Below are 17353 nucleotides of genomic sequence, written 5' to 3'. Positions count from 1 at the left end.
AAGTATAACAAAGTATGATGATGATGGGCAAGATCAAGAATTGTTTTGCAAAACTTTTTTCTTTTCATAGCTGTGCTTTGTGGGAGAACGCTTCTTTTTATTTTCAACATACGCATTAATTTTTCGAACAATTCAAAACATTTTATCTGTGATCATTTTCATTATTCATGTTTACATTGGACCCTAAAATTTGTTATTAGCACAGCTCTAATTTGCTTTTTCCTAACCATGGTTCACAGGATTAACTTGGCACTACTAAAAAAAATATTCAATACGATTTGCACTCAGTTTTTAATAATGAAATTTCGCTTTTCACCCAAAATTTTGCTATTCGCACAGTTCTAGCAGCTGGGTGTCTGAGAAAACAAAGGAGTCAAAGTACTGCCGCCTATCGGCTTTGCTTTTTTTCTTGTTTCTTCGTTTTTCTTTTTACTATGCCATTGATTTGGGCACCTTGGTTGTCCAGACAGCTTCGTGGAGCCATTTGTGACACTGTATAGCCATATGCAGCATCCATTTGTTCAAGCTTCCTGATTTTGTTTAAACTTCCTTCCGACCTCTTCAAATACCAAAAAACAAAAAATAAAATAAAAAAAGCAACAGAGCTGTACCTAAGAGAATTAGCTGCGACCATGCCCATCTATCTCTTAAACAGGTTTGAATCCCAGCAATGTCTGGAGCCTAGCAAGAGCCTTAGCGCCACTTAAGAAAAAACCTGACCAATATCGGCAACCACACTGAGGGCAGAAACTCGTGGCTTAATAGGCTTTACAACACTTTTTCTGCCTTCTTCCAGGATTTTTTCATCCTTTCACCTTTCTTCAAAACTTCTGTTGTATCAAGGGGGCTTAAGCGTAATAACGAACTATAAAATAACTCCACCAACCATGGGTTTGATCCACGTACAACAGGAGAGCTTTTGCATCAGTGTATTGCTGAGTGTGAAGCATATCGACATACGTCATGACTGGCCAAGAATCCCAATCTTTGTATGCATCACATGACACATTTTCCAGCAAAGGCTGTGGAGGAAACGGAACAAACCGAACTTTTGTCCTCGTGTCACGAGGGGTGGGCAGTTAAAAGTTTAGGGATGCAGAGCGGTGAAGAAGAAAAATTAGAGTAACAGCGCGAAGTTGCTAGTTCTGAGATAGGACACTCCTCATGGCATGGGGACAAAGGCTCATCTCTTCCCCTTTTCAGCACAACCTTGGCTGCAGAGCCACGAAAAGTTGTCTGGGAATATAGTATAATGCTGAGTTAAGAAAGCAAGCTGAAGGGGCTGAAATGGCAGGGGATTAACATAGCAGGACTTACAAAAAATGCAACTGTTGAATTAGGTACAAAGGCATTTATTGACCCTTTCACTTTAAAAAAAAACGGTTTCCTTGCTTACAATATGAAAAGCCTCTGTTTTATTTCTTGCAGAATCTAGATCGCATTTGCATTGTCCTTAGTGCAGAAGAGATTTAGGGGTTTAGGAACACACCCAGTAGTTTGACGGCAATGGAGAGCTGAGATTGCTTTATCGTTGTTTCTGGATGCTTCGCCCTCTTACAGCGGTGCACGGTGGAAAGCTGTCTCGATGACTCAGTGTAGCCACATTTTTGTTCTTCATGCTGCCTTTCCCAGATCGGACTCACTCGTAAGTAAAAACATAGCTATTCGAAAAAGCTCCGCCCCCTCGCCCTTAAGTCATTGTGAAAAAATCGCTGCATCTCTCTATGTCATGCCTCCACGAGAATGGCCTTCGCACATTATTTCACCCCATTGCATTAAGGCACGGCAAAAAGCCATCACGGTCGGAGAGTGTTGCTGCTCCCTAAGAGCTCATGCCATATGCTGCTCCTTGGCTTGGCCCGCTCCTACGATGGAACATCATAAATTGATCGCTAAACGTATTATATAAAAATAAATTTTGAACATAGCAGCAAGGAAACCGTGTTATCTGGGAACACATTAACTGGCAGAAGCTGAGTAACCCCAAGGGAGATTTTTACTGCTTGCGATTTTGAGCGTATAAACCACGAAATGAGATCAGCCAGGAATGTATTAACAAGGTTCTACTGTACATGCGGTGAATGCGAAAGCATTGAAGACCATCATGCCATCAAGCCATCAGCATGCTCGTGCACTGTGCCGATGCATAGATTACACAGTCCCACACACTGCAGTGCAGGAAGCAAAGCCTGAAGCCAACAGTGCTCCTGCTGTTTCACTAAAGACATCATCTTCAGAATATACGCCTTAAAGAAAACATGCAGCTATCTCATATGACGCGTGTCACAATGCCAGCTCTGGGGATAGAAAGATTCATAGTAAAGGCAGCGCAAAAAAGTTAGGACAAATGGACAAAGACCTCGTTTTTGCACTACCTTCACTATGAACCCAACTCCAACTCAGCTCCCAACCCAACTCTAACTCCAACTGACCCAATTCTACTTTACGGCTAGAAGACCTTGGAAACACGCTGCTATCTCGCACAATGTAAGTGACAATGCCAGCTCTGGGGCTAGAAGGCCTTGACACATACGTAACCTTGCATAACGTATCTGGCAGTGCGAGTTTTTGCACAATAGTGAAAAAATTAATTAACTGTCCATTTATCGAGCACCAGATCGCAGAGAAGTCACAGGCATGCTCAAGAAGCAACAGATGCCAGCCAGCACCAGTGCAATAGTGCAACAGCAGTATTTGCCCTGAACACGCTCTATAGTTAAGCCTGCCCACCTGAGGTGGGCAGAGCAGCTGTGCACGGAGAAGAGTTGTCCTGCTGCGTGGGCGTGGCGGGGGGCGGCCGGTGCGTGCGCAGTGCAGCGGCAGCTGCTGCAGCTGAGGTGGGTGTAGTCGTGATGGCGCCGGGAACAGCAGGCCTGTGATTGGTAGCGGGCTGCAGCGGCTGGGAGGCGGGGCTTCCCAGCTGCATCAGCAACCCCTGCTGCTGCCGGTGGTCGGCACTCGACGGCGTGGGCACGGCCGGAGGTACAGCTGTGGTCGGGGGCGAGGCCCCTTCTTCGGAGGACGGGGGCGAGGAGGAGTTAGTCGGGGGCTGGTCCCGCAGGCAGGGCAGGCAGGGGAACAGCGGGGAGTGCCGCGAGGGAGGTGTGCGTGGTCGACGGCACTCACGGTTATTGTTGCTGTTCACAGCGGAGGAAGAGGGGGTGCCACCAGTCGCAGGGGAGTGCTGCTGTGGACGCTGGTGGTGGTGGGAAGGGCTCGCTGACGAAGTGCCGGGGGCCGGGCTGGTCTCTCGGGGTGAGGCAGCGCTGTTGCTGCTTCCCAGCAGCTGCTGCTGGGACGACTGGGAGCCCTGTGGACTCGCCGTCGCCAGCTGCTGCTGCCCACTGCCTGGGGAGATGCAGCCGCCCCCAACACTGCCGTTACCTTGTACTGTGCTCGTTCCAGAGCCAGGCGAGCCTGCAGGTGTTGCAACAAATGTCGGTGTTTATTTGAAACTTGTCCCATCCTACATGTGCCATTTTCACTACACAAAGCACTAAGGTTTAGGTGGCGAAATCCTTTTCATTCACTCCCTCACTCAAGCGGCGTGGCTATAAAAGTAATACAGTGAAAGCTCGTTAATTCACAACTCGTTAATTCGAAATTTTGGATAATTCGAAATAGTCATCGTGGTCCGGTCCACAGTGCATAGAAGTCTATGCGCGTAACAGCTCGTTAATTCACTCAAAAATTGGCGCCGCCACCCATAATTCGAACTGCGCGCCGCCAAGCGGCGCTGTTAAAAACCATCGTTGGAAGCTTTCACGGCAGAACGATAGATGGCACAACCATCGGGGCGCCGCTAGGGTGCTGGAACAAGTACTAAACAGTCTTTCCTGCCGCGACTCCTTCGAGGAACGACGTTTTAGTGTTATCGACCACGGTTTCGTGTTGCATTTCGTGAGCCGTCGTTTTGCACGCCGCTTGTTGTGAGCTTGTGTCCGCGAGATGTGTTCGCATGGGAAATACTGTGCCAAGACGGTGAAGGAGAAAGTGGCTATTTTACGCGAGGTGGATGAACGGAAGGCCAGCAAAGTGGAAATCGCGAAAAAGCACGGGATTCCACCAAGCACGTTGTCGACGTACGTCCGAAATAGGAAGGCCATCGAGGATGCCTATGAAGCCGAAGATTTCGCCAGCAACAGAAAAAGGCTTCGGTTAGCCAAGTATCCGGAAATTGAGACCGCTGTGATCACGTGGGTGAAAGAAATGAGAAGCGCTGACATTCCACTGAGCGGCCCAATTATCATGGCGAAGGCGGCCGATTTCGCCCTGCGCTTGAATGTGGAAGATTTTGTCGCCTCCGAAGGATGGTTTCACCGCTTTAGAGACAGACATAATCTTGTCTTCCGGGTGTTGTCTGGAGAAGCCAAAGAAGACTCCCTGCGTCGCATTCGCATGCTAGAAGACCGAGTGAGTACGGTAGCCCTCAGAGAGAAGAAGCAGAAGATAACAGACTTTTTTGCTAAATAAATGTTTTTCGTGCCCTCCGGGCATCAAACGCCTTCATTTTTGCTCACTTTCGTTAGTTCGAATTTTGGTTAATTCGAACTGGCCTGGCGGCCCCGTGGAATTTGAATTAACGAGCTTTTACTGTAGCCTGTTTGGAAGAAAGGATGGAGGAAGGGGAGAGGGGGGGGGGAGAGAGAGAGAGGACACTATGCTTTTAAGTTTTTTATCATTACAAATACATAAAGGTGTGACATTTGTTCCATTTTAGTTAACAAACTACACAGACAGGAGTGGTACCAAACACACCCTGGCTTAACAAAAAGCCTTTAAATGCATTATAACCTATACACCAAGCAGCTTTCACCTAACACTTACCTGGTGAATTTTGCAGCTTTAGATGTGGCAGTGGACTTTCATACTGTGTTCGCCTGTTGACATGGCTGCAAAGAAACAAAGTGTGCACTCAGGAAACCGACAACACTAAGCGCAAAGACCGCCATCACGACTTTCCCCGCAACTCAAGGCAACAAAACGACTTACTCTATGTAGTATGTTCCATAGTGAGGATCATCGATCCTCTCCCAGCCGTAGGGCAGCTCTGCAAGTGCAAACAAATGCAAGTGGCACATGCACACAAATTGCAAGCACAAATAAAATTCACCGTGATGCACGATTTTATGCACCATGAGGCACTCACCTTCTAATGAGAGGAATAGTGAAACCATGCGAGTTAGGAGGAAGGTTATTTGCAGAAGCAGCAAATAGGCAGCAAGAATCACTGCACAGTAAAAGCTGACTCACCATATTCCCCGTCGTACGAGACTCTAGACTTGCTCAACCTTGGATCGTGCCACTGTGAGGTGTTGGTGTTGTGGCTGAAACAGGATGAATGAATGGTATATTTCAAATTTTACGCAGAGACGAGGTATAAGCATAAAACTCTTGGCAATGGACCACTCAGTACTGCCCTGAGCTAGGTGAAGAAATTAAAACCGCTACACCTGATGTCATAGTTGCACTTTGGTTCAGTTACCGTACAGGTTAGTATTTACCAGCCTTCAGCAGCCATATATAACATGTTCAGCAATATGAAGCGTTGGTCTTTTACTTCAAACATATCAACAAATTAAATCAAGTTGGCAGTAGAATCATTATCTTCAAAAGTTCAGTGTTTAATGCCAAATTAGCATTGCATGATATGATGAGATCAATCTCCTTTGAACAATGTGTAGAGAGCACTTTACCTAGACAGTCGCTGCTTTAAGTACAAACAGTGTGGGCTATTGAATAACCATCTCAGAGTTAACCAATGTGCAGGTAAATGCCTCCGAGGTAATAAGCGTTTGCCGCCATTGAACTATACGAAATCTTGCCGGGACCGCGCAGTGAGTCCGAGTTAAATTTCCGAGTTAGAGATCCGGATAAACGAGGTTTTACTGTACGACGTGTTGGTCTTTTGCCTCAAGCATATCAACAAATTAAATAAAGACATATATATTGAATTAGCAAGCTTGTAGAAGGGTTTTAAGACGGCAGTGGAATCATATTCAAAAGTTGAGTGTTAAATGCCCAATCAGCACTGCACAATACAATAAGATCAATCTTCTTTGAACAATGTGCTGAGAGCACTTTACCTAGGTAGCTGCAGCTTTAATTACAAACAGTATGGGCAATTGAACAACCATCTAAACTTATCGAGTTCCCACAAAATATAAGGGTAGGGTACACTGATAATTTTTCAAAAACTGCAAATTGTCAACCTAACTTAGAAGCATAACATAGACATGCAGTGACAAGATAAATGCAATATTATGGTCAAGTGTGAAAAACAACACTACTGTCAACTGAGAACTACACAATGGGTAGCTAATAGCATTTCAATGTTTTTGCAGTGCTTAAGTTGCTCTTGACTCATCGGCACAGGCTAATCCGGCATCAGCCTTGTGGCAAATGGTTTCCGCATTTTCTCTCCAGCGTTATGCTTTTAACACTCCTGGAGCTTGCACATGTCTTGAAAGGGCATCGCAATTCTGCCAAGGTGTTCCCTACTAGCTAGCAGGAGCAGACACTGCTGGGCCCAATAGCTGTGTCGATCCGGGTTTACATTTCCTGACAACTACTACTGGCACCTATTTCTTTTGATTTCACATGACAATAATCAGTACAGAATCTTGCTGCATCAAGGACATTTTTGCACATCACCTGGTTTATGCGGGACAAGTCAATATTAAGTGACAAAGCACATCCCTCAAAAGGGCATCACTTCTGTCAACAGACTTTTAGTAAGGTGTGATGTCAATGTTCTGAAAAGAACATGCCAATCCCATCCTCAATCCATACTCAATGACCACACAACGTTTCGCCAGCACAAGCAGGATTTACGTCCACCCACATGGCCACTTTGTACCTGCCCACCTTCATACCACCTCAGCTAGTGGGTGCAAGCTGAGAGTGACAGCCCCAGTACTTGAAAGCCCTACAAACCCAATACCAGCTTCTGCACCCCAATACCCTCTGCACTTGATGGCCAAGCACACATTCAAAGCCACCTACCACTCGCACTTTACACCCGCATGCATGCAATGCCTGCCTGCACATAACGACGACCGCATACAAGCAGTCAGTGTGCCACGCACTTGATGAAGTAAGGCTCGCCGTCCTCGGTGTAGGCCTTCTCCCAGCAGGCGGGAAGCGGCTCCAGGTCGAAGGCCCCGGGGCTGGCATCTCTGGGCAAGCCGCCCCCATTGGCCGTGCCCCCCTGCAAGGGGCTGGGCGACGGGGCCGGCTCCTGGGACTTGGCCGTCATGGCCTCCACATTGGAGCGGTTCCTGCGCCGCTTGCCCTCCGAGGACGGGTGCGCCCCGGGCAGCAGCAGGCCTTCCTCCTGTGGCTTGGGCGTGCCGTAGTGGTTGCCTGCATCATATGAAGAAGACATATGAAGGGGACATATGAAGGGGACACAGTCATTTTCACCACAACTGATTGAGGAAAAAAATAAAAGACAACTAAAAACACCAGCACATTCAAAGCAAAACTGCTCTCGCACTAGGCCCGTTTTGTCTATTCAAGCACAACAAAGGGTCCCCTCGTGAGAGAAGATTTACGAAATTTAACGAGCACAAGTGTGAAATGTTGTATACATAGCGTCCTGCTACATTCTGTAATATCTGCCTCTACAGAACCCTCCAAACCGCACAAATAGGGAACAGGGGGGGGGGGGGGAGGGAGAGAGAGAGAGAGAGAGAGAGAGAGAGAGAGAGAGAGAGAGAGAGAGAGAGAGAGAGAGAGAGAGAGAGAGAGAGAGAGAGAGAGAGAGAGAGAGAGAGAGAGAGAGAGAGAGAGAGAGAGAGAGAGAGAGAGATTACACTCATACTCCAGTTCAGAATGCAGTGGCATACTTTTGAGGCTGGACATATTCTGTCAACAAAGCTGCTACCACCGCCACTGATTGCAGTAGCAATGAGGTAACCCAAACAGCATGCACGAGTGCAATAGTAATGCAAAAACTTTGCACAAAAGATCATGGAGGTAAACCTGGGTCACAATTTAATGTCAAAAAGCTTAATTATAATATCCAAAACATCTAAACAGCAGATAAAATATCCCGTTATATTTGATTCGCCAAAACAATCACAGAGTGGAAGTTCGTAATTATTTGAAACTAAGTGAAAACAATGTTAGGCTTTCAAACAATTTTCAAATAATATAGTATTGCAATAATTTTCTTCTATGACTGTTTTAAAAACAGGACCCATTCCAGTGGTGCACAGCATACTGCAGTGATAAGTTTGCATGGGAAGGAGTGTTCAGTTCATATTGTAGAAAAGCGCAAACGAGACAAAGGACTGAGGAAAGAAAAGGCAACAAATTTAATAGTACACTGACTTCCCGTTGTGTGCGATCGAGTGGAAAGCAACAGTGCATCTTTCGACAGCTACCACTCTAAATTCATGAACTACAGCCCCACAAATAGCACTGCTGTTTCCCACAAATAATTCCTTTGCGCAATTGTTTGCACAAGCAGTCAAGAATTATACATATATTCTATTTATACTGTATTCGGTAGCAGAGCTCTACTATTTGTGGTTCATTCAGCTTCAACAAAGTACTATTTGCATATCCCTACAATTGAAGCTCGACACACAAAGCTCTCACGTGCCGACACATAAAAACGTGTTATCATTCATGATTGGCCAACGCAGTGCCAGCCTCCAATTAGGCACAATTTCTCAACGCTTAGCTTACATCTCCCTCCATTGGGAAGGTTCGGTCCCTTAGAGCTACAGTGTCACTCATTATTACCGTAATTCTGAAGCAGTCGCATGAAGAATTTCCACCATCCTCTCTGCCAAATGCTTTCACTGGCAGGTACGTTCTGTGAACTCATTTCACTCATACCAACATGTGAAGGTTCAGTGATTAGGGCGCTCGACTGCTAAAACCAAGTGCGCAGGATAAAGTCTTGGCCGCAGTTGCCACTTTTCGATGGAGGCCAAAAGCAAGGTGCCTGTTTCGTGTGCTATATCATTGCATGTTAAAGAACTACAGGCGGTAGAAGTTTCCGGAGCATTCCGCTACAGCGTTCCTTATAGCCTGAGTCGCTTTAGATGTTTAACCCTAAAAACCAAGCCAAACCAAAATGTGCTACCTCCATGACAGTGTTCCAAAAGCGAACAAAAAACATAAAAGGCAATTCTTATCCAAAGGCACACATTTTACATGAGCAACCACATCCACCCATGCTTTAACAGAGCTGGAAAACACGACACAATGAACATACAAAATAATTGCTGGGTGTCTATGTGTTCTGTGTTTTCATGCCTTTCAACACTGTTATACAGAGAATCAGTACCACCATTTCCAAACAGAAACTCAGCACTTAGCCACCCTACATTCCGGTTATAACAAGTCCCTTTTTCTTATGTCAAAATGTAATACCACAGATCAATCGTAAGCATATAAAATGGACTACTTTTGTTATCACGTATATAAATATAGTCATAATCAATTTCGTTCTCCCTTTCCTTCATACCAAACCTCATAAGAAGTCAGCGATTATGAAACAATAAAGATTTCTTTCAAATTTTCAAGCCATTACAAACCTCGATCAAATGCCAAAATAACAAAAAGAGCTCTAGGACCCATGTCCCCCCTTAACGCCTGTCAAAAGTTATTCATCCAACATACCCCTTTTATATGCCATCATGCAGCACAAGTAATTCCACCTACAAGGGGAAATGCACCAAAAAAAAAGTGACACTAAAATTTCCCAGCTGAAGACCAAATAAAAAGTAAGAAAACAAAAAAGGCAGAGAAGCTTTGGAAAGTAAAGCAACAGCCACTTGCCTTCATAGATTCCACTCTCGAGCAGGCTCCCACTCCTTTCAAGGGCAACAAATTCCTCCAGTGTCAGGAAAGTGTAGTCAACGCCATTCACTTCTCCCTCCCGGGGACTCCGTGTTGTGCCTGCAGCCAAGACAAATGACCAACATATAACAGAGAGCCACCCAGCAACACCTTAAAATGGCGGCAGTTGTAAATTGACATGCAAACTCATGCCTATCTTATTTGCATGGCTACTTATCAATGACCTACGGTGGCCTAGTGGTATGAGCCTCTGCCTCGCACATGAAAGGTGTAGGCTTCGGACTCCAGAGCCACCAGATACCCAGTTCAAGCTTTCCTCTGACTTGGTGCTCAACTAGAATGAACTGCTCGGCAAATGGATCTCTGATCCAACCTTGAGGAAAAATAAAAAAAAAAAAAAACTGCATCATGGTGCTCTAAGGCCGAAGCTGCCCTTGAGCCAAACAAAATTCATCAACATCATCACTACTAACCAAAAACTTCAAAACAACCCATCGTATTACCCTACGTTGGAAAAATATGCAAAAGGAAGGAAGGTCAAGCAGGATTTAAATTACCACCATACGACGTGCATTCAAGCAAAGTGCAGAGTCAAATTAACAATGATGTTTCCTTGCTTCCACACTGTGATGTGAAGGAGGCATATGCATATAACTGCACATTGCAGGTGGTCAACTTCAAGCTTATTCAGCTCCCATGCTCAAAATGACCGGGAAATTTTCGACCTTCTAAAGTAATTCTAAATGTTCAGAAAAAGCCCGTTGATTACATTACTGCCCACACCAGCTGCATCTTAAATACAGCGGAAATCACGCACACTACATGAGTGTCTTGTGTTTAGCCTTCATTGCATGCAGCTGCAGTGGCCAGGATCGATCCCGTGTCTTTAGGCTCAGCAGCTGACTGCCCTAGCCGCTCCCCACCGTGGCTGGGCTCAACAGAAACTAAGGCAAGGACCTAAAGATTTAAGTGTGTAGGCAAAGCAAACAGACCCGCTGGGGTGGTGCAGAAATTAGAGCGCTCGAGTACTGTGCTAAGGGATGCAGAATCGAATCCTGGCCTCGGCGGCCGCTTTTCGACGACGGTGCAAAGCAAGGCGCCCATGTACTGCGCGATGTCAGTGCACGTTAATGAATCCCAGGTGGTCAAAATTTTCGGAGTCCCCCACTACGGTGCCTCTCATTACTCAAATCACTTTGGGACGTTAAACGCCATAACCAAACAAAACCTAACCAAACAAAGCGAACAGCAGTGAGCATGTAGTTTGCCATGCTGCAACTTACAAGCCCTCATCAGTGACAAGAATATAAGTAGCAAAAATAATGCAGGCCTCCTCAAATTATGCCCTGCCTGCATTGATATGGCATCATGTTCTAATCACAGAGGCACCATTCTCAGGGAAAATCAAGTTTTATAAGCTCAAAAAGGTAATAAAGGATATAAAAGACTGGTGTCAGCATCACCAGCTCATTTCGCAAGTAAAATGTGCGCGTCAATACCAATTTTCGAGCACAGGTACAAGAGGCTACACCACAATGACATTGGTTTCAAATCAGTGGCAAGTCGTTCGTTTTGGTAAGGACGTTATGAGAGCCAACTGACAGACAGAAAGATTTCTAAATGCAATTTTCGCGGCAGTAAATGCCTCTTTTGCTGCAAGGAAAACATCAACATAGCCAGAAAGGCCAATGGAAATGTCCACCGCTTACCTTTCACGCTGGAGTATCAAGGTTGCATACATTGTCTTAATACCACAACACTAATATGCGAGCCCTAAAAACAGGGTAGTTCCCCTAGTAACCCCTAAACAAAACACATGCTCATCACACCATTGCCTTCCCACAATTATGCCAGTCTTCCTATCCACTATCTTTCATGGTAAACTATACAATTAGTTTCAATCCCAACCCAAATCCCAACCCAGCTCTATTGTAAAAATAGCTTTAAGCACAGTTACATTATGCAAACATAGTTCTTAATCTACCATGCTCAGCTAGGTGTATCTTGACAGGTGTGCCACTAGGGAAGTTCCTCATGGATTTAACACATAACTTACTCTGGCACTGAAAACTGCTCACAGCCATTCTAACCCCCTCAGTGCATCAGAAACCTCTTCCTTGGCGTGTTTGCCTTGTATGCTATCCAAACCTACACAGATATGGCTGTCCAAAAACACACAGCTGTGCCAGTGAACTTCCTAAGAAAGAACAAGGCAAACACTGCTCACTGCCGGTGCTGTGAAATTGTCACTGCTCGAAATGTTTTTTTTCTGTTCAAAAAGCCTTGACTGATGGACAAATGGACTTAAACTGACCCATAGATCTGTTAACAGCACGCCTTTAATACATGTGCCATTCTTTTACCTTCAACCCTATACAGTAAACCTTCGTCAACCCGTTAATTCACACTTTGCAAATTATGTTTGGCCTTCTCGCAGCTTTTTCCTATACCAATTCTAACCCAATTTTATACCGAATGTAATACTGCACAAGGTATGCTAATGCAGAGAAAAGAAACCATATATATATATATATATATATATATATATATGTATAGAACTAATCTTAAATGCCGAAACCTTCACAAATATCATTCAGCGATTCGAATACTTTCCCCACTCTTTACTAGAGCCACAGCATGCTGGTTTCTAACACCAAGTAACAGGCGGGCACACCTAATTTTTTTTAACTTTCCACCCACTTGCATTTATGCCAGAAGAAATATTGTTGAAAGCAAAGAGGCAATTTGCTGAGCTCAGCTGATTCCTTAACAGCAGCCAGGCAAAGAAAAAACAAAGTATTTATATGTTCTATCAAACACTGGCACACTTTACTTTCGTGCACTTCTCAACTCATGTGAGGCAAACAAATCTTTCAGTCCTCTGTAGTTACTTTGAAATTTTCCTTTCGCTTCTGGTTCGAGACAAACATGTGTAAGGTTTACTTCCACGTTTTGGTTACTGGCAGGGACCGCCATCACAGGGTCATGGGCTGTGCATGAGACACATCTGCATATGATGTGTATGCAGAGCCTTATAATAAACAAGCCTTTTATGGAAATGTGTTTGCCCAAATTAGTTCAAGCCATAAAGCCTGTTTTTCAGCAACAAGCTCAGCCGAAGCTGCTCAAGAAGTGGCTCCATGGCCAATTCAAATGTCCACGAGTACTTTAACTAGGTTGTCTCAAAGCATGCACAATACAATACATTGATTAGAATGTACATCTCCTAACTGCAGCCTTAGATGCAGTTCTCTCATTTAATGCTGGCAGCATGATTCCGGTTCACATCCTGAATGTATTAGGGACATCACCAGGGTACCACATCATGGCATGGTTGTGAGAGGTTGATCGTCACCAACATCAACTATCCGAAAATTGACGCAAGCATTTTTAAATTCTTTTACCTTAAATATATAAAAACCATGATTTTTGTTAAATTTGATACTTGTTACAAAAATTGAAAAAAAAAAAAAAAAAACATAACAGCAAGGATATACGGTTCCAAGAAAGGGATCACAAAAATGTGAATATCAGCTCCAAAACAAAAAAAAATTTAGTTCAGACAAAAAATCGCAATAAAATTAAAGAAACCAAAATCACCTACGCGAAATAGTTGCCGAAAAACATGATTAAATATGCCTTATACATGGCAAGTAGAGGGCCTATCCTGTGCACTTACGCTATTAAACACTGCAATGTAATATAAACTGCCAATAATATGTTGCAATTAGCTTCAAGTACAACAAGCTGTTTCACACTTAGGAAGAGGTAAACTAGAGCGCATGCCCGCTGCACTTTGACAACCGCTGCCGCCGAGGACCATCGAGAAGAGGCGGCCGCAAAGGCTTGCATGCAAGAGCAGCTGGCTGTGCTAACAGTGCATGTTCCTTTCCGGCAGATTCTGTCCCGTTGTCAGCAACAAAGCTGCGCGAAGTGCAGCAGCCACACACTCCCAGCTTCCTTCTAAGTATGAAGCAGCCTGTACATGGCGCCCAAAATACTGAAATTTGAAATGGGATGACTTCAATGACAGTCTGAATGAAAATACTGCTGAAGTAAAACAAGCACAAAAACCCAACTGCACTTTTACAGTCACATAAAGAGGTTCTGATTCCTGATAAAACTGAGGCAGTACCTCCATATAAACAAAATCACTAGCACTTTTGCCACAGGTTAGAACAACAAATGCTTTGTTTGCGAACTCTGCAATTCCTGCCTTTCTACCAGGTAGACTGCCCCAATCCATGCACCGCACATGTGCTTTTGATGCCACTGCACACCTATTAGCAGTTGCAATGAGCCAGAAAAAGCAAACACACAGCCACCATAAACATTGTGCAACTTCGTGCAGGTATGCATTGATAAGGAATTTGGTTAACAACAAGTACATGCAATTGCCATGCACAAACCTATCAAGGTGATGCACAAAGAAGGCTGTTTACCATTACGCACAATTAAGAAAACCATGCTAACGGATAATGCGAGCAAACTGAAGGGACAACCTGCTATTACACAGCATTCCACTTTTCATGATAGCACACAAAAGAACTACAGCTCTCTAGGTGTGAAAAAGCCCGCAATTTTCCCTCAAGCAAAGAGCACACTGGGTGGAAAGGCTATCTTACAAGGCACTGTGCGTAGATAGAGGTTGTCCCTGATGGTGTTCTGCAGATCGTGGTCGATGGAGCCTTTCTGGAAGCGGGTATTCAGGTACTGCCTCAAGTCCTTGGTGAGGTGCCCTGGAATGTGCAACAGGCGAGAGCACACTGGGTGAGTACGTTTGTAGTAAAGCCATCACAAAGCCAAAATGCACGTCGGACTGTGCAACAGATGTCACTAAACACTATGAAACCCGACTAACAAGGTTTCTAACGCTTTACACAGGCCCAGGTAAAGCAGACATGGTTCCAAGCGCGTAGTCTGAGCGAAGTTTCCGTTTAAAACTTTTCAGCGCCAAGTGTGGATTAGTGGTTGCGCGCGAGACAGCGGCGCTGATCGCACAGATGCCAGCTCGACGGCATGTGCGCAGAGGCGTGAGCTACATTGAGGAAGCGAACTGCTTGTGCAGGAAAGAAAACAGATTCGATAAAGTCACTAGACGCAACACGATTTTTTCCCGTACCGCATCTCGCGAAAAAAAAAGGGGGCCTGCACGGTTGCTTATCGTTTCGTACTTTCTCGCGCACTTCCTCGAACCGCGCCTGCAAGTAGCTTCCGAGCGCTCAATTCTGTTTTGTTTAGTGCTGCTGTTCTCTTTAAACACCGGTTGACCTCCCGTGCGCCATTATAAGAGGCGCGACATCGAGGCACACATACCAAGCACAGTCAACCGCTTAGGTCACCACCCAAAGAAGGCACGATGACGCTGCCAATAGGACTACACACATTAAGGAATAGTTTTGGTGTAGCTAGTATGAGCGGCTGGACACTTCTCCGGCGGCTCACCTGCTCTGACGCATCGGACCGACACAGCACTGTCGTTTCGTGCGCTGTAGCTGAGCAGCGACAGCACGTCGTTTCTCGTGTAGCCAGCCACTCGATGTCCTTGGATCTCCAAGATCGTGTCGCCGTCTTCGATTCGACCGCTCAAGAAATTCACTTTATCTACACTGACACAATTAAAGTAGGCAAACTCGCCCCTGTCGGAGCCACCGTCGACGGTCAAGTTCAAATTTCCGTTGTCATCGGCCGTGAGCACTGCGTCGTAGATTGCCTGACTCCATGTGCTGAACTCCTTTCTGACTTGGTTGGGACCTGTGTGTGACTTCGACTCTTGTTTGGACATCATTTTGACGACGGTAACAGCGCAAATTTGCACTTCTCCAGGGCACAACACAGCACGGCGCTAGGCCTAATGTCGAAACGAGCACCGTCTCCGCGTTTCATACTCCCCGGCGTTCACACACATCGAAACCAAGCACCGGTGCTGACGCCGGACGACAGGTCGATCGTGTAGAAATCCCGCTGATGGTGGTCTTCATCCGATTCCCAGTGGCACCGACCAAAAAAGAATGAATTCCATCACTTGTGTCTACATATAAACAAACCGGACACTCAGATTTCCCCGTCCGGAAAAGCAGGCGCGCCGCTTCTGCGCATGCGCCGTAACGTTTTCCGTCGTCGGCTCCCGTGCTCGGCGATGTGCGGCGGTGTGTGTAGTGGGGGCTTTATTTCGGCACCGTTTCGTGTCACTCAGGCGCGCCTCGGCGAAAGGAAAGAGGATAGAGCAGTCGACAATGACATCGTTTCTCTGGTTTGACATCTGAACGCATCGCTTTGCAGCGGCGGCACTCGTGCCACGTCGTAACGTCGCACCCCGACGGTCGTCTCGAAGCGCGACGTGCACATCGCGTCGCCGGTCAGTGGTGCCATTCGCGGTCCTTGACCTCATATACTGCGTGCGAGATTTTATAAATGCTTCGCATTTTCGCTCTGCCCAGACGTGAGCGGCCAAGGTGCCGGCAAAATGACTTGAGTCTCACGCCGAAGGAGAGAAGGAATTTTAAATGCAGGGTTGCAGCAGCGTCGCGCTCTACTTGCGCCGACAAAAGCGCGTATTCCATAAAAGACGAACTGTAGGTCGGCAAGTTTATGTAATGATTACGCCTCTATATTACATAAAACGTCGTGCCGCTATTTCAGAGGATCGTGTAGGCCAGCTGCATGCCGCAATTCATTATAGACGATATTCGTTGTACTGTAACCTGTAACAGCTATAGCCGAAGTTCGTGAATCTATATACAATTCCAGTGAGTTCCACAACCTGCACGCATTCGCAGAAATAAATTTGTAAATAAAGCAGTTTATGTTTTAAGAAAATGTGTGAAAAAAAAAATCCAATGGGTTGTAATATCATAATTCCCATCCCAGATATTTACTTTTGGAAAAGTTATGGAGGTTCTATGCCATATGTATACCATTTCGTACGTGATATTTTTACCTGACTGCTATAATCATAAATTCGTATAACTGCAATCATACGAGGAAATCTTATATACGGTGCGTTCCCCTCCCTCGATGCAAACGTGTATTACGTAAAGGAGAATGCCAAAAGAAATATAGACACCCTCGGGTTGGGAACTATTCTGCCGATTTTGTTGGACACGCCCTCCGGTACCAGGAGCCGTAAGAGGAGCATTCAACCGATCAACAAACGAGCAATTCGATTCCCAGTTTTCCGTCCGCCTGAGGAAGCTGTCGGAAGTCGCTGATGCGTGACGTCGCGCGCTGTATGACGAACTTTGGGTGCGCCGGCATTCCGGCTGTTTACACGCTCCCCGAGTTCCCGGGATACGCGACGGGCCCTGCCCTCGTTAATACGACATACGAGGTGCCTGTCGATTTCCCACACGGTGCACGTGCGTTTTCTGGGCTTTGCGGCGCGCTCTATGAAAAAGCCTCTCAGCATTGAGACACGTATAACAAGCGTGAACATTTGACTTACCTTTGCGTATTGCTTACACTGTAAATGCTGCTTCTGCTTTCCATTCATTTAGGCGACGTTAAGGTGCTCATCCAAATGCCTCGGGATCAA

At 45.7% G+C, this 17353-nt stretch overlaps 1 protein-coding gene across 4 annotated transcripts in view; it reads right to left on the bottom strand.

The window, feature by feature from the left end:
• Magi (membrane associated guanylate kinase, WW and PDZ domain containing protein magi) overlaps positions 1-15925 on the bottom strand; it is a 52506-nt gene extending 36581 nt beyond the window's left edge. For 2 of the 4 annotated variants that reach the window (XM_084587453.1, XM_084587456.1), the window contains exons 1-8: positions 15265-15925; positions 14445-14558; positions 9799-9918; positions 7089-7365; positions 5254-5327; positions 4993-5050; positions 4828-4892; positions 2731-3417 (exon numbers count right to left, since the gene is read on the bottom strand). In XM_084587453.1, the coding sequence (XP_084443579.1) occupies positions 2731-3417; positions 4828-4892; positions 4993-5050; positions 5254-5327; positions 7089-7365; positions 9799-9918; positions 14445-14558; positions 15265-15607 (1738 nt within the window). In that variant the 5' untranslated portion in view covers positions 15608-15925. The remainder of the gene's footprint in view (positions 1-2730; positions 3418-4827; positions 4893-4992; positions 5051-5253; positions 5328-7088; positions 7366-9798; positions 9919-14444; positions 14559-15264) is intronic. The other 2 variants (XM_084587459.1, XM_084587464.1) reach the window with 2 other exon arrangements.
• Between the last annotated feature and the right edge of the window lie 1428 nt (positions 15926-17353).

This window comes from Amblyomma maculatum, chromosome 1, assembly GCF_055883805.1.
Source record: "Amblyomma maculatum isolate TAMU_Amacu chromosome 1, ASM5588380v1, whole genome shotgun sequence".
NCBI lineage: Eukaryota > Metazoa > Arthropoda > Arachnida > Ixodida > Ixodidae > Amblyomma > Amblyomma maculatum.
Note: the sequence above shows the minus strand (reverse complement) of the source record. Positions and strands in the feature narration are given on the sequence as shown.